Here is a 17435-nt window from a genome sequence, read left to right on the forward strand (position 1 = left end):
CGGGCTCCCCACGCCCCGGCCTCTTCCCGCCCCGGCCCGGCATGGACACGAGCCCACGAGGTGTCTCGGCCTCAGCCGCCACTTTGCCGTCGCTGCAGCCATCGCTGTCACCACCGAGAGCCGAGCCCGGGTGGTTTTAGGAAAAGTGAGGGACCAAGTGTGGGGGTCGCGGAGAGAGGAGTAGCGGGGAGCGGAGCGGGCGCCCGGACCCCCAGAAAGGGCCCCGGGGGGCGGGGGTGGTGCTCACGGATCCAGCACCTTCAGACCTGCCTCCTAGGGTCGGGTCCGTCCGGAGACCTGAGCTGAGCACTGACGGTGGTTCTTCGCCCTCCCCTCCCCTCCATACCCTGCCCCACCCCGACCACACCCCACCCCCCCCTCCACCACCCTGCTCACCTCCCTCCCATCCCCCACCCCTGTCTGCCAGGTCGGAGGCGGGTTTAAAGCCAGGTGCGCCGAGGCAGCTCGCCATGTCCAGATCCGGGGACCGGACCTCCACCTTCGACCCCAGCCACAGCGACAACCTGCTGCACGGCCTCAACCTGCTGTGGAGGAAGCAGCTGTTTTGCGACGTGACCCTGACGGCCCAGGGCCAGCAGTTCCACTGCCACAAGGCCGTGCTGGCCTCCTGCTCGCAGTACTTCCGATCGCTCTTCTCCAGTCACCCCCCTCTCGGGGGAGGGGTCGGCGGCCAGGACGGCCTGGGGGCCCCCAAGGACCCACCGCAGCAGCCGCCGCAGCAGCAGCCGCCGCCGCCGCCAGCGCAGGAGGAGCCCGGCACTCCATCCTCCTCCCCCGACGACAAGCTGCTGACCAGTCCCCGGGCCATCAACAACCTGGTGCTCCAGGGCTGCTCGTCCATCGGGCTGCGCCTGGTGCTGGAGTACCTCTACACGGCCAACGTGACCCTCTCCCTGGACACGGTGGAAGAGGTGCTGTCGGTCAGCAAGATTTTGCACATCCCCCAGGTCACCAAGCTCTGTGTGCAGTTCCTCAACGACCAGATCTCGGTGCAGAACTACAAGCAGGTGTGCAAGATCGCCGCGCTGCACGGCCTGGAGGAGACCAAGAAGCTGGCCAACAAGTACCTGGTGGAGGATGTGCTGCTGCTCAACTTCGAGGAGATGCGCGCCCTGCTGGATTCGCTGCCGCCCCCCGTGGAGTCGGAGCTGGCGCTCTTCCAGATGTCCGTGCTCTGGCTGGAGCACGACCGCGAGACCCGCATGCAGTACGCGCCCGACCTCATGAAGCGCCTCCGCTTCGCGCTCATCCCGGCCCCCGAGCTGGTGGAGCGGGTCCAGTCGGTGGATTTCATGCGCACCGACCCGGTCTGCCAGAAGCTGCTGCTGGACGCCATGAACTACCACCTGATGCCCTTCAGGCAGCACTGCAGGCAGAGCCTGGCCAGCAGGTATGAGACAACAAAGGTGGTGGGGGCGCGGGGCGGGGGGGGGGGGGGGTGAGCCCGAGAGGCCGGAGGGAGGGGAGAGGGCAGAGGAGGGGGAGAGGGGTGTGCTGAACAGGAGGTTCCTGCAGGCTGCAAACAACCGAAAACAAACAATTCAGACTGGGGGGGCGGGGGGGGGGGGGGAGTTGATTTCAGAGTCCCTGAAAGGTCAACGGGAAACTGGCCTCAGTGCATCCCCGACTGCCAGAAAGTCCACATTCTCAGTATCCGCAGAGAGGAAAATGGGCTCCTGGGCTGAAATTGACAGGCTAGGTGGGACCAAAGGTCCGGGCCATTGGAACCACAGCTTGGGAAATCTTCCTACCCAGTCCTCCCTCTACCTCTCAAAATAGGCTTGGCTTAAGGAAAAGGATCCTGTGATGAGCAGTACCCCCGCCCACTCCACCCCTTCCCTGCTTCCAGCGAGCAGAAGTGCCAGGGGATAACTCCAGAAGACAAGCTTTTCATTCATTCCTACAACTCAAGTTATTTTTTTGTTTGTTTGGGGTTTGCTCCCGTTGGAGGTTAGAGCCCTAAAAGGCCTTGTCTTTTAGGGTTGCTGTTGGAAATACTGGCATCACCCAGACAAACTTTTCTGTCTTGTGAAAAAAAAAAAAAAAGACCTTATCCTTTTCACTTTAAAAGGAGAGCCAAGCAAGAGATTTCAGGGAGGGAGAGTGAATCCTGCCTAGTAGCTCCCATGTCAAAGGGGAGCACAGTTGAAAACTGAGGAGTAGTTAATCTAGCTGCAGTTGGGTCTGTGCGCCTGCTCTGAAGTCACAAAGGAGTTGGAGAATTGTTGCTGTTGTTGCTATTTGGAATGTGTCCCATGTGTGTATTGAAAGTGGGATTTCCTGTCCAAGGGGAGAGAGAAAAACAATGCCTTTTTAAAATGCTGCTGAGATTAAAAAAAAAAAAAAAAAAAAGACTGTAAGAATTGACAATCCTGTTTTATTGGCTCCAATTTTAAAACCCTTTTTAATGAGCCCTCACAGAGGGTTGCTTTCTCTTTTTAGAAAAGAAGCAGTGTCTTCTCAGTTTCTAGGATAGAACTGAGATGTTAGGATAAAACATCATAAGTCCAGATGCCAAGTACCCCAGTCTTATCCACTAAGTGCTGTGTTAGAAAGTACATGGTTTAAGAATCCATCATGGCCTTTTCCCACTCCGAAGGATGTCTGGAAAATGGGGTCCACTTTCTGCACCCTTATGGAATTAAAGGTTTATTTTTTCCATCATGATGTGTCTACCAGACCTGGGTAACTGAAGTTTAGGAAACTGAAAGATATTCTCTACTGTTGTTTAGGGAGCACTGGTGATCATGTGAGGCCCACGGGAGGCATGGGAAATCTTGAACTTAGAAATCTTGTAAGTTGATTTTTCTAATGTTGGTAAGAAATAAATTAATAACCTGTAGTGTCAGAAAATAACACAAGAAAGACAATAACACAAGCAAGAATCCAAACTCTTTTGCTTGAATAGTGAATACAGAAGTCCAAATGACAACTAGGACTTGAAATGTATTTTTATTTTGTAAGAGTTCCCGTTTGTCTAAAGATCAAGTTGGTAAATTTAATGTGATGGGCAAATGTCACCACACCAAGGAACATTGGTGATCAATATTCTGTTATTTTAACTTTTATGACTTTTAAACAACTTACAGGTATACTTAATTTAGCATATATCTTACATATTCAGTTATAGTCCTGAACACACATGTATTCATATGTTTTAAAATTGTACTATCTAGTATAAATTCAGAAACCCAGAAGGAAAATAAAATTAAGATTTAACTTGTCCTAAGCGTAACTGGGGGAAATGAGAATTATACATTTGATCCAATAAATAAGCCTAAAGTCCTCAATGCACTTTTACCTGATAAATACGTCCTAGGTTTCAGTGTTAGAAGAATTGACTTTCAAAATGAAAAATCCATTTCTCACCTTAGTCTGGATTCAGCATGCCAGCTGGGGCCTTCTGGCTGTCGTGGTGGATGGCTGAGATACCAGGCTGCCTGGCTCCGTGACCACACAGTCCAGCTTCACTGGGCCATATCATTTGAAGGATATGTAGTGCCGTCTGACCACTGAATGCTTACAAGTGTCATGGATGCTGCAAGAATCTGATACTTCCGCAACAGGAAGGAGACTATATTTTCCTTAAAAAGCAGATCTGGAAAACAGTTCATGTGAACCTATTGTTGATCTCAAAGTAATATGATTTTAGACTTTGTTCCATTATCAGTAACTGTAGCATTTTAATTTGGGGGACTAATTACATTATTCTAATTTTAATTCACAGAAAGAATGCAAGAATAATCACCAAGACCTTAGCTTTAATGTAGACAAAAATGCTGCAAGTTGCAACCAATAGTATGATATCAGCCCATTTATTATAGTGTCAGCATAATATAAAAATGTTCTCTCAGCTTTACATGTAGTTTAACAGAGGGATAAATGTGTTAAATAATTATTTTTGAAATTGCATCAGTTTTATTGAAGGCAATTGGATGGAAGGGCATTGTATTTATTACTTTTTATCCACCTTTAGTTTCTGAAGTCTTAAGTGTGAAAGAGCTCCTCGAATTCAGAGAAGGAGTTGAAAAATTAAAACTGGCCAATCTATTGGAATAAGTTCAAAATTCAAGCAGATAGAATAACTTCAAAGGAATTTACTTGTTTAAGAGTACATGTTTTCTATTGAATGTAGGAATATTAATATAATAATTATATATTTTTTTAAATTTTTTTAATTATTGAGTAATTTGGAATTTTTTAAGTCTAAAAAATAAAGCAAGCCAAGCATAGAGACTTTATAAATATGCAAATTAATTTAATTTTGTCTTAGTTGTTAGTTTTTCTTATTATGCCATTTATACTCAGATTCTATTTTATTTTAGCGAACTGAGCACTGAGGATATTACAAAATAAGAGACTTATTATCTTTTATTCAAATATACACATAACTAATTTAAGATCACAGGACATGATTGGACAAAAATTAAAATATTTTGAAATCTTATTCCTTAGTTATTTTTATTTCACTTTATCGCAAGAAATGGAACACAGAAGTTTTTGGAAAAGTTTCTAGAATAGCTATTATTAAAGGCTTCTAAAGCACAAAGATTTAATAAAGTGGCATGACTTGCAACATTTAGTGCATTAAAAAGTAAATATCAAAAACTTAGAGTGCAAGTTCAGTGCAAGAAACCCCCAAAAGTTTTTTATTTGTATTTTTAAAGTTGTTATGCATAATTTAGTAATTGGCCCAAGTAAATCAAAGTGGACTGGATCTCTTACATTTTCATTGCACCTTCCACAGTGTAACAGTTAAATAAACATTTACTGAAAGTTGAAGGAATGAAGATTATAAAATAAGAAAGCCTCAGTATTACGTTTTCCCAATATGTTCTTTAATCTTGATTCCTATTGCACATAGCAAAAATTCATTGAACCTCCTCCAGGAAAACACCTGTAACAGAAAAGCATTTGTAAAAATAATTATATTTTTGAATATTTAATTATAAGCTATTGCAGTCCCATATACAGTCCTGTATTGAAGTATAGTTTTCAAGAGATTATATTTTATAGAAGATAAAAGGTTACTTTATAAAGAATTCACTTTCTTCAGTCTTTTTAAAGATTTCACATAAATTGATATAAAAATCTATTTAAACATCAGGAGTACTAATTATCTATTTGCTAAAATGACTTGCAATGATTAAAAAGCCATTAGAATTCCTTAAGGCATAGTTTTGACTCCTGGTTTTGGTGCTTAGAAAGTGTTTGTTTAAATGTAGGATAATATTTTCCATCGGTTCCCTTCCTAAGACCTGAATAAAACCTCAACAAAGCAAACTAATCTTGTATCCATGAATCCTTTAAATCATTGCTTCCCTTTATGTCAATTTGGTACCCTCAGATAAGAACTTGCTAGGTAGTTAGAGTTTCATATCAGAAGTCACTCAGCCATTCAGAATACAATTTGTTTATTATCTCAAACAGGACCATTGATTACAGAATTATGTCACAGGTGTGGGAGACAAATAGTTATATCCTACAATCAAAAGGCAGTTAGAGTAGATAGTGCATTGCACTGGCTCAGAGTACTTACTGACCACAATGGACATGTTCAAATTTCAACTCACCTTTGTCTTTTTCCCCATTTTGAACACATTGGGCTTGCTCATTACCTTAGCTAATTTCTAAGTTATCACAACTTTCTACCTTAAAAATTCAGTGAAAAATATGTTACAGTAGTTACTTCATACCAGATGATGTTCTAAGCATTTTACAAACACAAACTTATTTAATGCTCATAATAGCCCTAAGGGATGGATACCATCATTTGCCTCATTTTATAAATGGAAAAACTGGTGCACAGGGCAGTTAAGCATTTTGCCCATGGCAGCACAGCTAGTAAGTGGTTAGAGCCAAAGTCTGAGCCAAGTACGGTGGCTCTTGAGCCTGTGTTCTCATCGATGGTGTTCCTACTTATTACTGTGAGCCTCTCTATCCTAGCATATAATCTGCTGATTGGCCTTAGGGCTATATGTAAAGTTAAAACTTCTCTTATGGAAAGACATTTGTGAGGGTTAAATTTTATTTTATTTTTTAACTTTCTATTTTACGTTGGAGTACAGTTGATTTACAATGTTGTGTTAGTTTCAGATGTATGACAAAGTGATTCAGTTATACGTATACACGTATCTCTTCTTTTTCGAGTTCTTTTTTCAATTAGGTTGTTCCAGAATATTGAGCAGAGTTCCTTGTGCTATATAGTAAGGGTTAAATTTTAATGTATCTGATTTTAAAAGAAGTTAAGGAGGGGTATTACTCTGGACTAGAGGTCAGCTTTTTTTTTTTTTCTGTTAAAGATCAAATAGTAATTATACTTGGCTTCAGGGTCATATTAACTCTGTTGCAACTACGTCACTCTTCCTTGGTAGCACAGAAATAGCCATGGTAACACAAAAATAGTACATAAATGAACAAGCATGGCTGTGTTACAATAAAACATTTGTGAGCATCAACATTTCATGTGATTTTCGCATGTTATGAAATATTTTTCTTCTTTTGATTCTTTTCAACCCTTTGAAAATGTAGCAACCATTCTAGGGGTGGCATGGGGGACTATATAAAAACAAGTAGTTTTTATAGTTTCATAGTTTGCCAAAACCCATTTTAGGCACTTGGGCTACATCAGTGAACAGAAGACACAACACTTTACCCTTATTCTAGTAGAGAGAATCCCACTGGTCTTCTTGCTGCTGTTTGGAAAGAGTTCACATCTAAATAATTCTACCCTGCCAAGTTAAAATTTCAACTTTCCATAGTAAGACTTAAGAATTTAAACAGTGATCCCAGGAAGGTAAATGGTGATTAATTAAAACAGTGAATGAGCTGCTCGTTTTCACAAACATACTGGATATAGACCCCACTAACATAAACTGGTCATTGATATGGTATTTTAATGATTTCCAATAGGAAATTAGAGGAGCCAGGTACATTTAACGCACTGCTTTCTGAGATTGACATGCACATATTGGATAAACTAATCTAGGCATATAAATGAACACGTGAACAATTACTTTTCTAAATGCCAACCTGTATCTCTAGCTACTATGATCAAAGGGCATTGTTGTCAGGACTTCTGATTTCTAAGTGAATCAGCTGGATTGTATATGTCTATAGAACCTCTTTGCCTTCTCCAAGGTGGGTAACCCCTAGCAGAGCATGTGTCCTGATGTAGGTTTGGCTTATGTGTTTATCTCCCAACTAGATCAAGTACCTAGCCTTGACCCCAAAATATGAGTTCAATATGAATTGCTATTGGTCGTAAATGTAGTTGTCATAGACACTTAGGATTTGTTTCAGTTTCATATGAATTGACAAAGCCAACAGAAGATAAAAGTGGAGATGATTTTAAAGATGCTTACACACACACACCTGCACACAACTGCTGTTTATCAATGATAATGGTACCTATCACTAGTTGAGCACTGACTAGTTGAGCATGAGTGTGCTTAATATATTACTTACATTCTTTCTAGTCCTTTCAGTCTTTTAAAACGTTAGACAATTGAGGCTCAGAGAAAATAAATAAGTTGTCCAATTATCTGAATAATGGTGAGTTGAAGCAGTTGTCATCCTTTGAAGTATAGCCTCTTGTTATGAGAGAATATTGTAAATATGACTTCTAGGAAAAGCAAATTCCAATCGACACCTCCACATCTTTGTTTTACCACAGCACAGTAGTGATTAAAACTGCCAATTTTCTAACTCATCTTCAAACCGCCAAGTGAGAGGAAGAGAGTAGAAAGCTCAGATTCTTTCCTACTGGTCTACATACTCAATTGACTAGTTCTGAGACTAAGGGGCTAAATAATGAGTTTGCTGAGATTTAGTGCTATGATTACTGACTCTAAAAATAAGGTGAGCTGATATATTTTAAATAAATTGATAAAAGTGATTTCCCTGGGGGTCTGATAGTTAAAAGTTTGCGTTCCAAGGCAGGGGATGCAGGTTCGATCCCTGGTCAGGGTGCTAAGATCCCACATGCCTCATGGCCAAGAAACCAAACCATAAAAAAGCAGAAGCAATATTGTAACAAATTGAATAAAGACTTTAAAATTATCCACATCCAAAAAAATCTTAAAAAAAAAAAAAAGAACTTTACAGTTTAACTATGAAAACTAATTGTGAAAATAAAACAAACCAAAACAAAGCCTTGAAGCCTGAATTGGAACCAAGAGATTTTCCTTCTCTGTGTGCACTGGAGTCCTGGAGAACTATCAGCTTTGTTTCTGTGAAAACAATAGAAAGCTCATATAATAATATTTACAGCTGATAAATACAACAGGTAGAAGCCAGAATTATAAAAATGCCTGTGTGTTTCATTAACAGAAAATAACATTATGCTAATTGAGATTTTATTCTGTTTACATTTTGTTTCAAGTAAATCAATTATCCTTCAATAAAAATATAAATTAATTAAAAACAAAACAATTCTTGAAAATTAAAAAAAAATAATAATCTTAAGAATTGCTACACCGTAGTGTTTGTGCCTTCTTTCATTCATTTAGAATTCCAGAAAATATATTCAGTGCTGTGTCCTTTCCATTAACATCCAAGATAACTCATGATGCGTGGATTACTAATGATGATTTCTCTTTAAAAAAAAAAAAACAAAAAAAACAAGCACTATTTTGATATGGACAGGAGAGTAAGTTAACCAGGGGAAGGACTTTCAATTGTCGCATATAGTAAATATGTCTATTTTGCTGTAAATATCAAAAGGGCTTATTTATTCACAAATGTGAATGACAATCATGTTAGAACTATTTGCAACATTAGAAGTAAAGCAGAAAGGTACTAGAAAAAACCTACAGTAGTTGGGGAATGAAAATAGCAAATATTTGTGATAGAAAGAAAATAAATCATAGGAAAGTAAAAAAAAGAAAATCATAAGAAAGTAAAAGAAAAAAAAACAGCAGTAACAAAAGTACACGGAAATACAGTAAATCAAAGAAAGTATTAAGAAATAAACCATCTAAAAAAGAAACAAAAAGGAAACTAGTAGTAAGGGAGGATAAGCAAGAAAATTCTCAAGTTTGGAGAGTAGACACACTCAATATTTGTTGGACTCATAAGCACAAATTAAGAAGCATTCTACATAGTGAACATATAATTTACAGAGTTACACTATTCCAGTAAAAGGGAAAATAACCTCATTCCTCGAAAGAAAAAAAAATCAGCAAGAAGAAAATGGTCAGCCATGGAACCTTCACTCCTATAACCTGATCCAGTTCAATAATTATATATTTGTAATCTAGCTGAAATGTTTATAAATAACTCTTTGTTCTATGCTAGATAATGTAGTAGTTTCAGAAGTGTGGGTTTCAGGGTTATGCCAACAGGAGGAGAAGAAAATCTGACTGTGTTCTTCGTGAATCTTAATTCCCAGTATAACTGGTGCCGGCAGCAGACTTGAGAAACAGGGGCACTTCCACGACCTTGGGTAGCTTTTCTAAACTAGGCCAATGACCGTGCCAGGCCCACGGTGGGAATTGGGGTGATGGATTGAATTGACTTCTAACAAGAACCTCTGTTGTGGAATAGCCCCCAAACTTGTGTCAAACAGGTATAACACACCAAAGTCGGCAATGCTCTGAGATATAGGGTGAAGAACATGGACACAGTCATGACTTCATGTAGTTTGCATATAAGAAAAAAGAGTAAATAATGATACAAGTTAATCACACTGATAATACACGCTATAGATTAGAACAGTGCTGTGTTCTGAGAGCTGGTATAACAAGGTGCCGTAACCTTGTCACAGTTGGCAAAGAATTCTTCCTCTACAGAAGAAGTTTAAGATGAACCTATTTCCAGAGTAGGAATAGAGACGCAGATGTAGAGAGTGGATATGGGGGCGCAGGGAGGGAAGGGGAGGCTAGGACGAGTCGGGAGAGTAGCACTGACATATATACTCCACCATGTGTGAAATGGAGAAGGAAATGGCAGCCCACTCCAGTATTCTTGCCTGCGAAATCCCATGGACAGAGGAGCCTGGCGGGCTACCATCCACGAGTTCACAAGAGTTGGACACGACTGAGCAACTATACCACTACCACCGCACGTACAAAATAGCTAGCTAGTGGGAAGCTGCTGTCTAACACAGGGAGCTCGGTGCTCTGTGATGACCTCGGGGCAGGGGTGGGAGATCAGAAAGGGGGGGATATATGTAGACATGTAGCTGATGCACTTCATTGTACAGTTGAAACAACACAATATTGTAAAGAAATTACATTCCAAAGAAACGAAAGAAAGATGAACTTTGAGGATTGAGATGTCCAGGGTAATGGGTCTGGGGGAAGGCAGGATCTGGAAGCGGGGAGTTACAAGCTGAGAGAATACTAGGCAGCAAAGAGTTTGGTACCTTCCAGGAGCTGGAAAAATGACTGAGTGGCTAGAGACTATGGAAGAAGTGCTGTCGAGATTATAGAGGAAGTTGTCAGCCCTGCTAAGGATTAACCACTACGTGGATGAGTCCCATATGGAAAAATCAGCAGGCTTTTATGCTTGAACTGACTAAATGAACAGCACTATACTGGAAACACTGCCACCTTTGAATTCATAAACCTAAGTGTGTACCTTGGCTCCACTTTAGCTGAGTAAAATGGGTTAAGAATTATATAGTTCAACTTCCCAGGGTTTTGGTAAGGATCAGCTGAGAACATGGGAAAATAAAAAACAAACTTATGAACAGAAAGTACTATTTGTAATTGATTTTTAATTTTGAAAGATACGCTAAGCAAATTTACCTGAATATATTTTTGCCCATCAAGAACACTCTTGAATGGATTTGTGATTTCACTGATAGCACTGAAATAGACATGTAAGGACCTAAGAGTGAAGTTGGAGGGATCCAAAGGTGAACACAAGGGCATCAGAAAAAAATGGGGAAATCAGAATTTCTGATTGCTCCCAGCAATTTATGTTTAATTCCTCAAAGGGAAAATGATAGCCTTTTTAGATACTACAAGAGTCTCCTAGTCTTCCTTTCACAGAGGAGAGGCCCTCTTCTTTTTAATCTTATGTATTCGACGTAAAGCTTGGTTTTCTGCAGCTCGCAGGGCCTCTGGTGTCCCTGGCTGGCTCTCTTCTCCCAGGGCGCCTGCCAGTGGGCTGGTGGGTTGCACCTGCGCAGGGACCTGGGCTTCCTCCGAGCTCAGCTGGGCCACCGTATGGAGACTGGCTCACTGGAGGCTGCAGGGAAGTGAACTGAAGAATTACAGTCGGTTTCACTTCCCTGCCTTATGTGCCTTCAAGTGCCTCTGAAGACAGGCGAGGCCAGTGAAATGGAGAGGAGAAGAAAGAGAGAAAGACCCAGGTTAGAGAAGAAAAGAGTCCTTGAAAATGTAGGGGCATTGTTGAAAAATGCAGGTGGTTGGATGCGTGTGGATGTCTTGTGTGCGTAGACCCCTGACACAGTGTGCACCGTGGGCTGCCACCTTGAAATTTTCTGTACAGTGGCTCCTGAGAGGTGTTGTTGTTTATTTTTTTTTAATCAGCTAAAGGTCTTGTGTGTAGGTTTGGGGCAGGGACAAAGATTCAGAGTCTGGCACTGAGTGAAGAATTATTGGATTGGGAGTGTGCCTTTTTCACCAAAAAGAAAGTAGTCATATTTGTAACTCCTGCTTAGAACAAAACTGTGGATACTGACTGGCCCTGATTTTTCACACCCCTCAGAACCAGCATCCCTGGAACATCCTGAGTAAATGGAAAGGATTAGGAGAGGGAATGGAAAATGTTTGAGTCAGAGAGGGAAACTTAGAAAAAAGAACTTTAATGCTTTAAGATGCACACCAGGACCTCAGCACTTTCTACCCCATATGCATGAACAGAGGGTCATTGATACTGTGAGGGAGTTCAGCCAGTACTGGTGCCTTATAGAGGCAGAAGTGTGCGGCTCCTTGCAGGGACCAGTTTGGTGGATTGGTTACTATGACAACAGTATCGCTACTGTCAGTGGCAATTTCTATAAACTCCCTGTCTTAAGGTTTTCACAAGGGTTCACTCCAAAATGACATCCGTAGACATGGACTACAGAGTAAAGCTAGGAGATATATGTATGGAGAGAAAGAGAATATGACATAATAGGAGATACAGATAAAAATGGTATGCTATAGTGCAAATATCTTAAACAGTTCTATTGCATAGTAATTAAGACCTAAAAGTCAGACAGATTCAGGTCAAATCCCACCTTGACCACATATAAGCTGGCTCTCCTTGGGCAGTTTACTAAACTTGTTTTCAGATGGCTTATCTATGAAATGTCGATAATGATACCCACCTCCTCAGGGCAATCCTGAACGGTGGGTGAAAACATCTACTGTACTTGACATGGTGTCTGACAGTAAATGCATAATTGTTGATAGCTTTTATTTTTATAGACATAATTCTGTTTATATCAATTTGCCCTTCTGTTCACTTGTTAGGACCCCTGCCTCCATACAGGATGTTTATTCTAGAACCGGATTCTCACAGCCTGAGCTCCAAGTGCTGCTTGCTGTCACAGTGATGAGGTTTAGCTGGACAGTGTTTGTTTTATCCACCTCTGAGTAGACTGCAGAGCTGAGGCCAGTCTTGAGTCTGGTCCATCCTTTTGATATATCCATGGCAGCAGCTGAAAAAAGTTAGAAAAGCCTCTGTTGATTCAGGTTGAACAGCTTTTCTGAGATGTAATTTACATCCAGCACAATTCACCCATTTAAAAAAGTATACAATTCAATGATTTTTTTTTTAGTATATTTGTGGTGTTGGCAGCCATCACCACAATTAATTTTATTTTTCATTTATTTATTTTTTGTGTCCTGGATTCCCCAAGTCCACCTTCACTTCTGGGACTAACTGCAAGTTCAGGGGTACTAAGGTTAAGAACAAAGACAAGCCTTTCACCTAGAACATTTTATCACTCCCTCCCCAAAAGACCCCATGAAAGTGAAAGCCGCTCAGTCACATCTGACTCTTTGCGACCCCATAGACTATACAGTCCATGGAATTCTCCAGGCCAGAATACTGGAGTGGGTAGCCTTTCCCTTCTCCAGGGAATCTTCCCAACCCAGGGATTGAACCCAGGTCTCCCACACTGCAGACAGATTCTTCAGCAGCTGAGCCACAAGGGAAGCCCTAAAGACCTATTAGCAATCAGCCCCCACTTGGCCCTGCCTTTTGCAGCCCTAGGCAACCAGTTATCTACTTTCTGTCTCCATAAATCCATAGATTTTCTTATTCTGAACATTTCCAACAAATGGAATCCTGCAATATGTGGTCTTTGGGGCTGGCTTCTCTCATGTAGCATGTCTTCAAAGTTCATGCTAATACTTCATTCCTTTTTATAATTAAACAGTACTCCATTGTATAGATAAACCGCACTTGATCCATTAGTGGATGGACATTTGATTTGTTTCCATTTTTTGCTACTATGAATAATGCTGCTGTGAGCATTTATGTGTAAGTTTTTGTGTGAACATATGTTTCTCATTTATCTTAGGTATATATACCTAGGAGTGGAATTGCAGGGTCATATTGTATCACAGTTAACACTGAACAAGAGAAACCATCAGATTGTTTTGCAAAGCAGCTGCACCATTTTTCATCACAGTTCCAATTTCTCCACATCCCCACCCACACTTAACACCGTCTTTTTGACTATAGCCTTCCTGATTGATGTGAAGTGCTATCTCACTGGGATTTGCATTTCCTTAGTGGCTAATGATGTTGAGAGTCTTTTCATGTGCTTATAGGCCACTTGTATATTTTTGGGAAAAAAAGTTTTATCAACTCCTTTGGCCACTTTTTAGCTGGTCTATTTTCTTTTTCTTACTGAGTTGATGAAGTCTTTTTGACTTTTTAGGAGGGCTTCTTATGGTTCCTAGGTCAAGCTGGGGCCACCTTCTGCAGGAATTGGGTGTCCTGTTTGACAAAAATGAAAACTAATGCATGCAGATGTACAGTGGAAAATTCTACAAGTACTTTTATGTAGCACATATGTCTATTGTGTAAAATTCTGGGTGTTTAGTGTGGCAGAGGATAGTGTCTGTGATTGACTCTGATGCTGTTTGTTTTCTTCATGTGATTATTTTGTCTTTATGTTGATTCAGGCATTATATTCCTCAAGTGTAGGAAGATTCCTTGGTGTAGCAAATCTTTTATTCAAAGAAAAAATGTTTATTACTCAAATATTAATTTACATTATCTAAAAGGCAGATCAGAATTTTTATTCAAAAAAATTTATGCAATAAATTGTGTTTATACAATAAGTGTTTTATTGTGTTATACAATAAGTATTTTAAGGAAATGAGGTAAAATTCTTCGACTGCCAAGACAGTGATAATTCATTAGAACTGCTGCAGAAGAAGAAATTAAAAAAGAAAAAAAAACTTTGAAAAACAGATGCTCTCATTTGAAAGGGGATTCAGAAGTGTTCCTTGTGGGGATCAGCAGGAAACAGCACAGTCCAGAATCTTCCGTCATGGCTGACATGCACCTTCAGGCTTCCCTCCTCCTATCACCAAGGCAGTTTCTGACATGGAAAAGCCAAGTTTATCAGGAGAATCACTTGTCCATTTTCATCTTCCTTTGCTACAGTGTCCTTGCAATTTTCCTTAGGGACAAAAAATACTGCTCTTAACAAGAAATTATTTTGCTACTCTTAGGAGGTTAGGTTACCTCACTCTTTTTTTTGGCCATGCCTGGAGGCATGTGGGATCTTAGTTCCTTGATCAGAGATCAGACCCAGGCCCACAGCAATGGAAGAGTGGCTCCCTAACCACTGGACCACCAGGCAATTCCCATAGGTTACTTCACTAACCCTTGCTTTGAATGTATGGATACGGCAGAATGTTCAGCAAATCGTTTCCTAAGCTTCATGTTTATGCTTCTGGATGGAACAGTTTCTATTTTGATGATCAGTCTCTTCAAACAATCAACTTCTTGCTTTCTGTTAAAAGATTTACATGACTACTACACAACAAAGAAGACTCCAGACCACCATCAGAGATCTGAGTGCAAAGCAGTAGAAATTTTAACATGGATTTCTTATCTGGTTATTCAAAGGGACAATGTGTTATCAAACTTACAACTTTATGGCTTTTAGTAGCACTACCAACAGATCTCAAGAAAGCAGAGCATCACCTAAATTAGTCACTTTGTGTGTCAAGAAGGCAGACACGTCCTTTCCTTGGCAGAAGTATAGAGTAGATACCTAATTCAAAGTAGTCACTTCAGAACCTGAGTGATGGTGGTGCTTTAGTTGCTAGGTCATGCATGTCCAACTCTTGAAACTACATGGACTGTTGCCCATCAGGCTCCTCTGTCCATGGGATTTCTCAAGCAAGAATACTGGAGTGGGTTGCCATTCCCTTCTCCAGGGGATCTTTCCAACCCAGGTCTTCTGCATTCAGGCGGATTCTCTACTGACTAGCCGCCAGGGAAACCCTTCAGAACCCCGAGAAGCCTGGCAAATTTCAGCTGTCACCCAGACATTCTTATACTCAAAATTTTAGAAAGAGAAAGCAGACAAAGGCAAACTGAAATAAACAGCACTTTGTTGCACTCAAATAAACTGAAGATTTGTGATTGCTCCAGAGTTGGGAAGCCGCCAACAAAACCAGCAGCAAGTAAAAACCCATTCCAAGAAAGGGGCACCCCCTGTATAGGAAGGAGCCCCTCAAGCTTCACAGCAGCCTCGTCAAACTGAGAGCCCAGGTTCCAGACACAACAGTCTTTTTGACCTAGAAAGCATGATCTCACCTGAGAAAGATTTTTCTGGAGAATTCTTCCCATATTTTTTGTTGTTTACAGCAAGGAAACTTTAGAATCTAAGAGCATAAAAAACATTTAAAATTTCTGAAAGCACAAAGAAATTTGTCTATGGCTTCATGGACATTAATTAGAGTGCCACAAACGCTGATGGGAATCATGGCTCCCCACTCTCTGTATTTGTTCTTATCCCTCCTGGCTGCTTTTCTTCATTGGAACATGGTTAACTATTAATATTTACAGCACGGGCTTCCCAGGTGGAGCTACTGGTAAAGAACCCACCGGACAATGCAGAAGAATTAAGAGACGCGGGTTTGATCCCTGGGTTGGGAGAATCCCCTGGAGGAGGGCATGGCAACCCACTCCAGTATTCTTGCCTGGAAAATCCCATGGACAGAGGAGCCTGGCAGGCTACGGTCCATGTGGTCGGACATGACTGAAGTGTTTTAGCACGCATGCACGTAAGGCTGAGCACCAAGCAGAGGAGGCGATAAGGAGTGTTACCCCATATTCCAAATTCCCCACACAGTGTGTGGGTGGTAAGCTGCTACAAAGTATAGCTCTTGTGTGGCGGAATTCGCCGGATCCTTCCTCCAAGCAGTTGTTAATGAGGACTGCATTAGTCTGCTTGAGCTGCCATAGCAGAATAACAGGGTCTAGGGAACCAATGGGCGGAGGAGCCTGGTGGGCGGCAGTCCATGGGGTCGCTAAGAGTCGGACACGACTGAGTGACTTCACTTTCACTTTTCACTTTCATGCATTGGAGAAGGAAATGGCAACCCACTCCAGTGTTCTTGCCTGGAGAATCCCAGGGACAGAGGAGCCTAGTGGGCTGCCATCTATGGGGTCACACAGAGTCAGACACGACTGAAACGACTTAGCAGCAGCAGCAGCAGCAGCAGCAGCAGGGAACTTAAACTGAAATGTGTTTTCTCACAGTTCTGGAGGCTGAAAGTCCAAGATCAAGGTCCGGCAGGGCCGAATGCAGGTGAAAGCTCTCTTCCTGGTGCAGACAGTTGCTTTCTCACTGTCTTCTCACAGCGTCTTTCCTGTGTGTCTAGAGCTGGGGAGTGGAAGGAGGAGGGGGGAGGGGACGCTCTGGAGTCTCTTCCTCTTCTTCCCCGTGGACCATAACCGGCCAGGCTCCTCTGTCCATGGAATTTTCCAGGCAAGAATACTGGAGCAAGTTGCCATTTCTTCTTCCAGGGGATCTTCCCAACTCAGGGATCAAACCTGCATCTCTTGTGTCTCCTGCATTGGCGGGCAGAGACTTTACCAACTGCACCACCTGGGAAGCTCTCTCAAAAGACACCAGTTCTATTAGACAAGGACCCTACCCTTATGACCTCATTTACCTGTAACTACCTCCTAAAAGCCTCATCACCAAACACGATCATGCTGAGAGTTAGGGCTTCAACATATAAATTTGGAGACAACACCATTCAGTCCATAACAGGGGCCAAGAATAGGACAGAAGGAATTATAAAACGGGTTGAAGAAACTAATTGAAATGTTACTTTTCAGCTAGATCTGTACAGGCAAAATTATCTAGGCAGCTGAGCAATTATCCAAGTCAGCAATATATATATAGCTCTTTCAATAATACAAACCTAGAAGAGAAAGAAAACGTAGGCCTGCTTTCCTCCTCCCTAAAAAATCAT

The 17435-nt window shown here is 41.6% G+C and overlaps 1 protein-coding gene across 1 annotated transcript in view; it reads left to right on the forward strand.

Annotated features, from left to right (window-relative positions):
* The first annotated feature begins 470 nt into the window (after positions 1-470).
* Positions 471-17435, forward strand: part of KLHL14 (kelch like family member 14) — a 109485-nt gene continuing 92520 nt past the window's right edge. Inside the window, exon 1 of the mRNA XM_052660565.1 lies at positions 471-1411. Within this exon, the coding sequence (XP_052516525.1) occupies positions 471-1411 (941 nt within the window). The remainder of the gene's footprint in view (positions 1412-17435) is intronic.

The sequence above is a fragment of the Budorcas taxicolor genome, chromosome 22 (genome assembly GCF_023091745.1).
Source record: "Budorcas taxicolor isolate Tak-1 chromosome 22, Takin1.1, whole genome shotgun sequence".
NCBI classification, from domain to species: Eukaryota; Metazoa; Chordata; class Mammalia; order Artiodactyla; family Bovidae; genus Budorcas; species Budorcas taxicolor.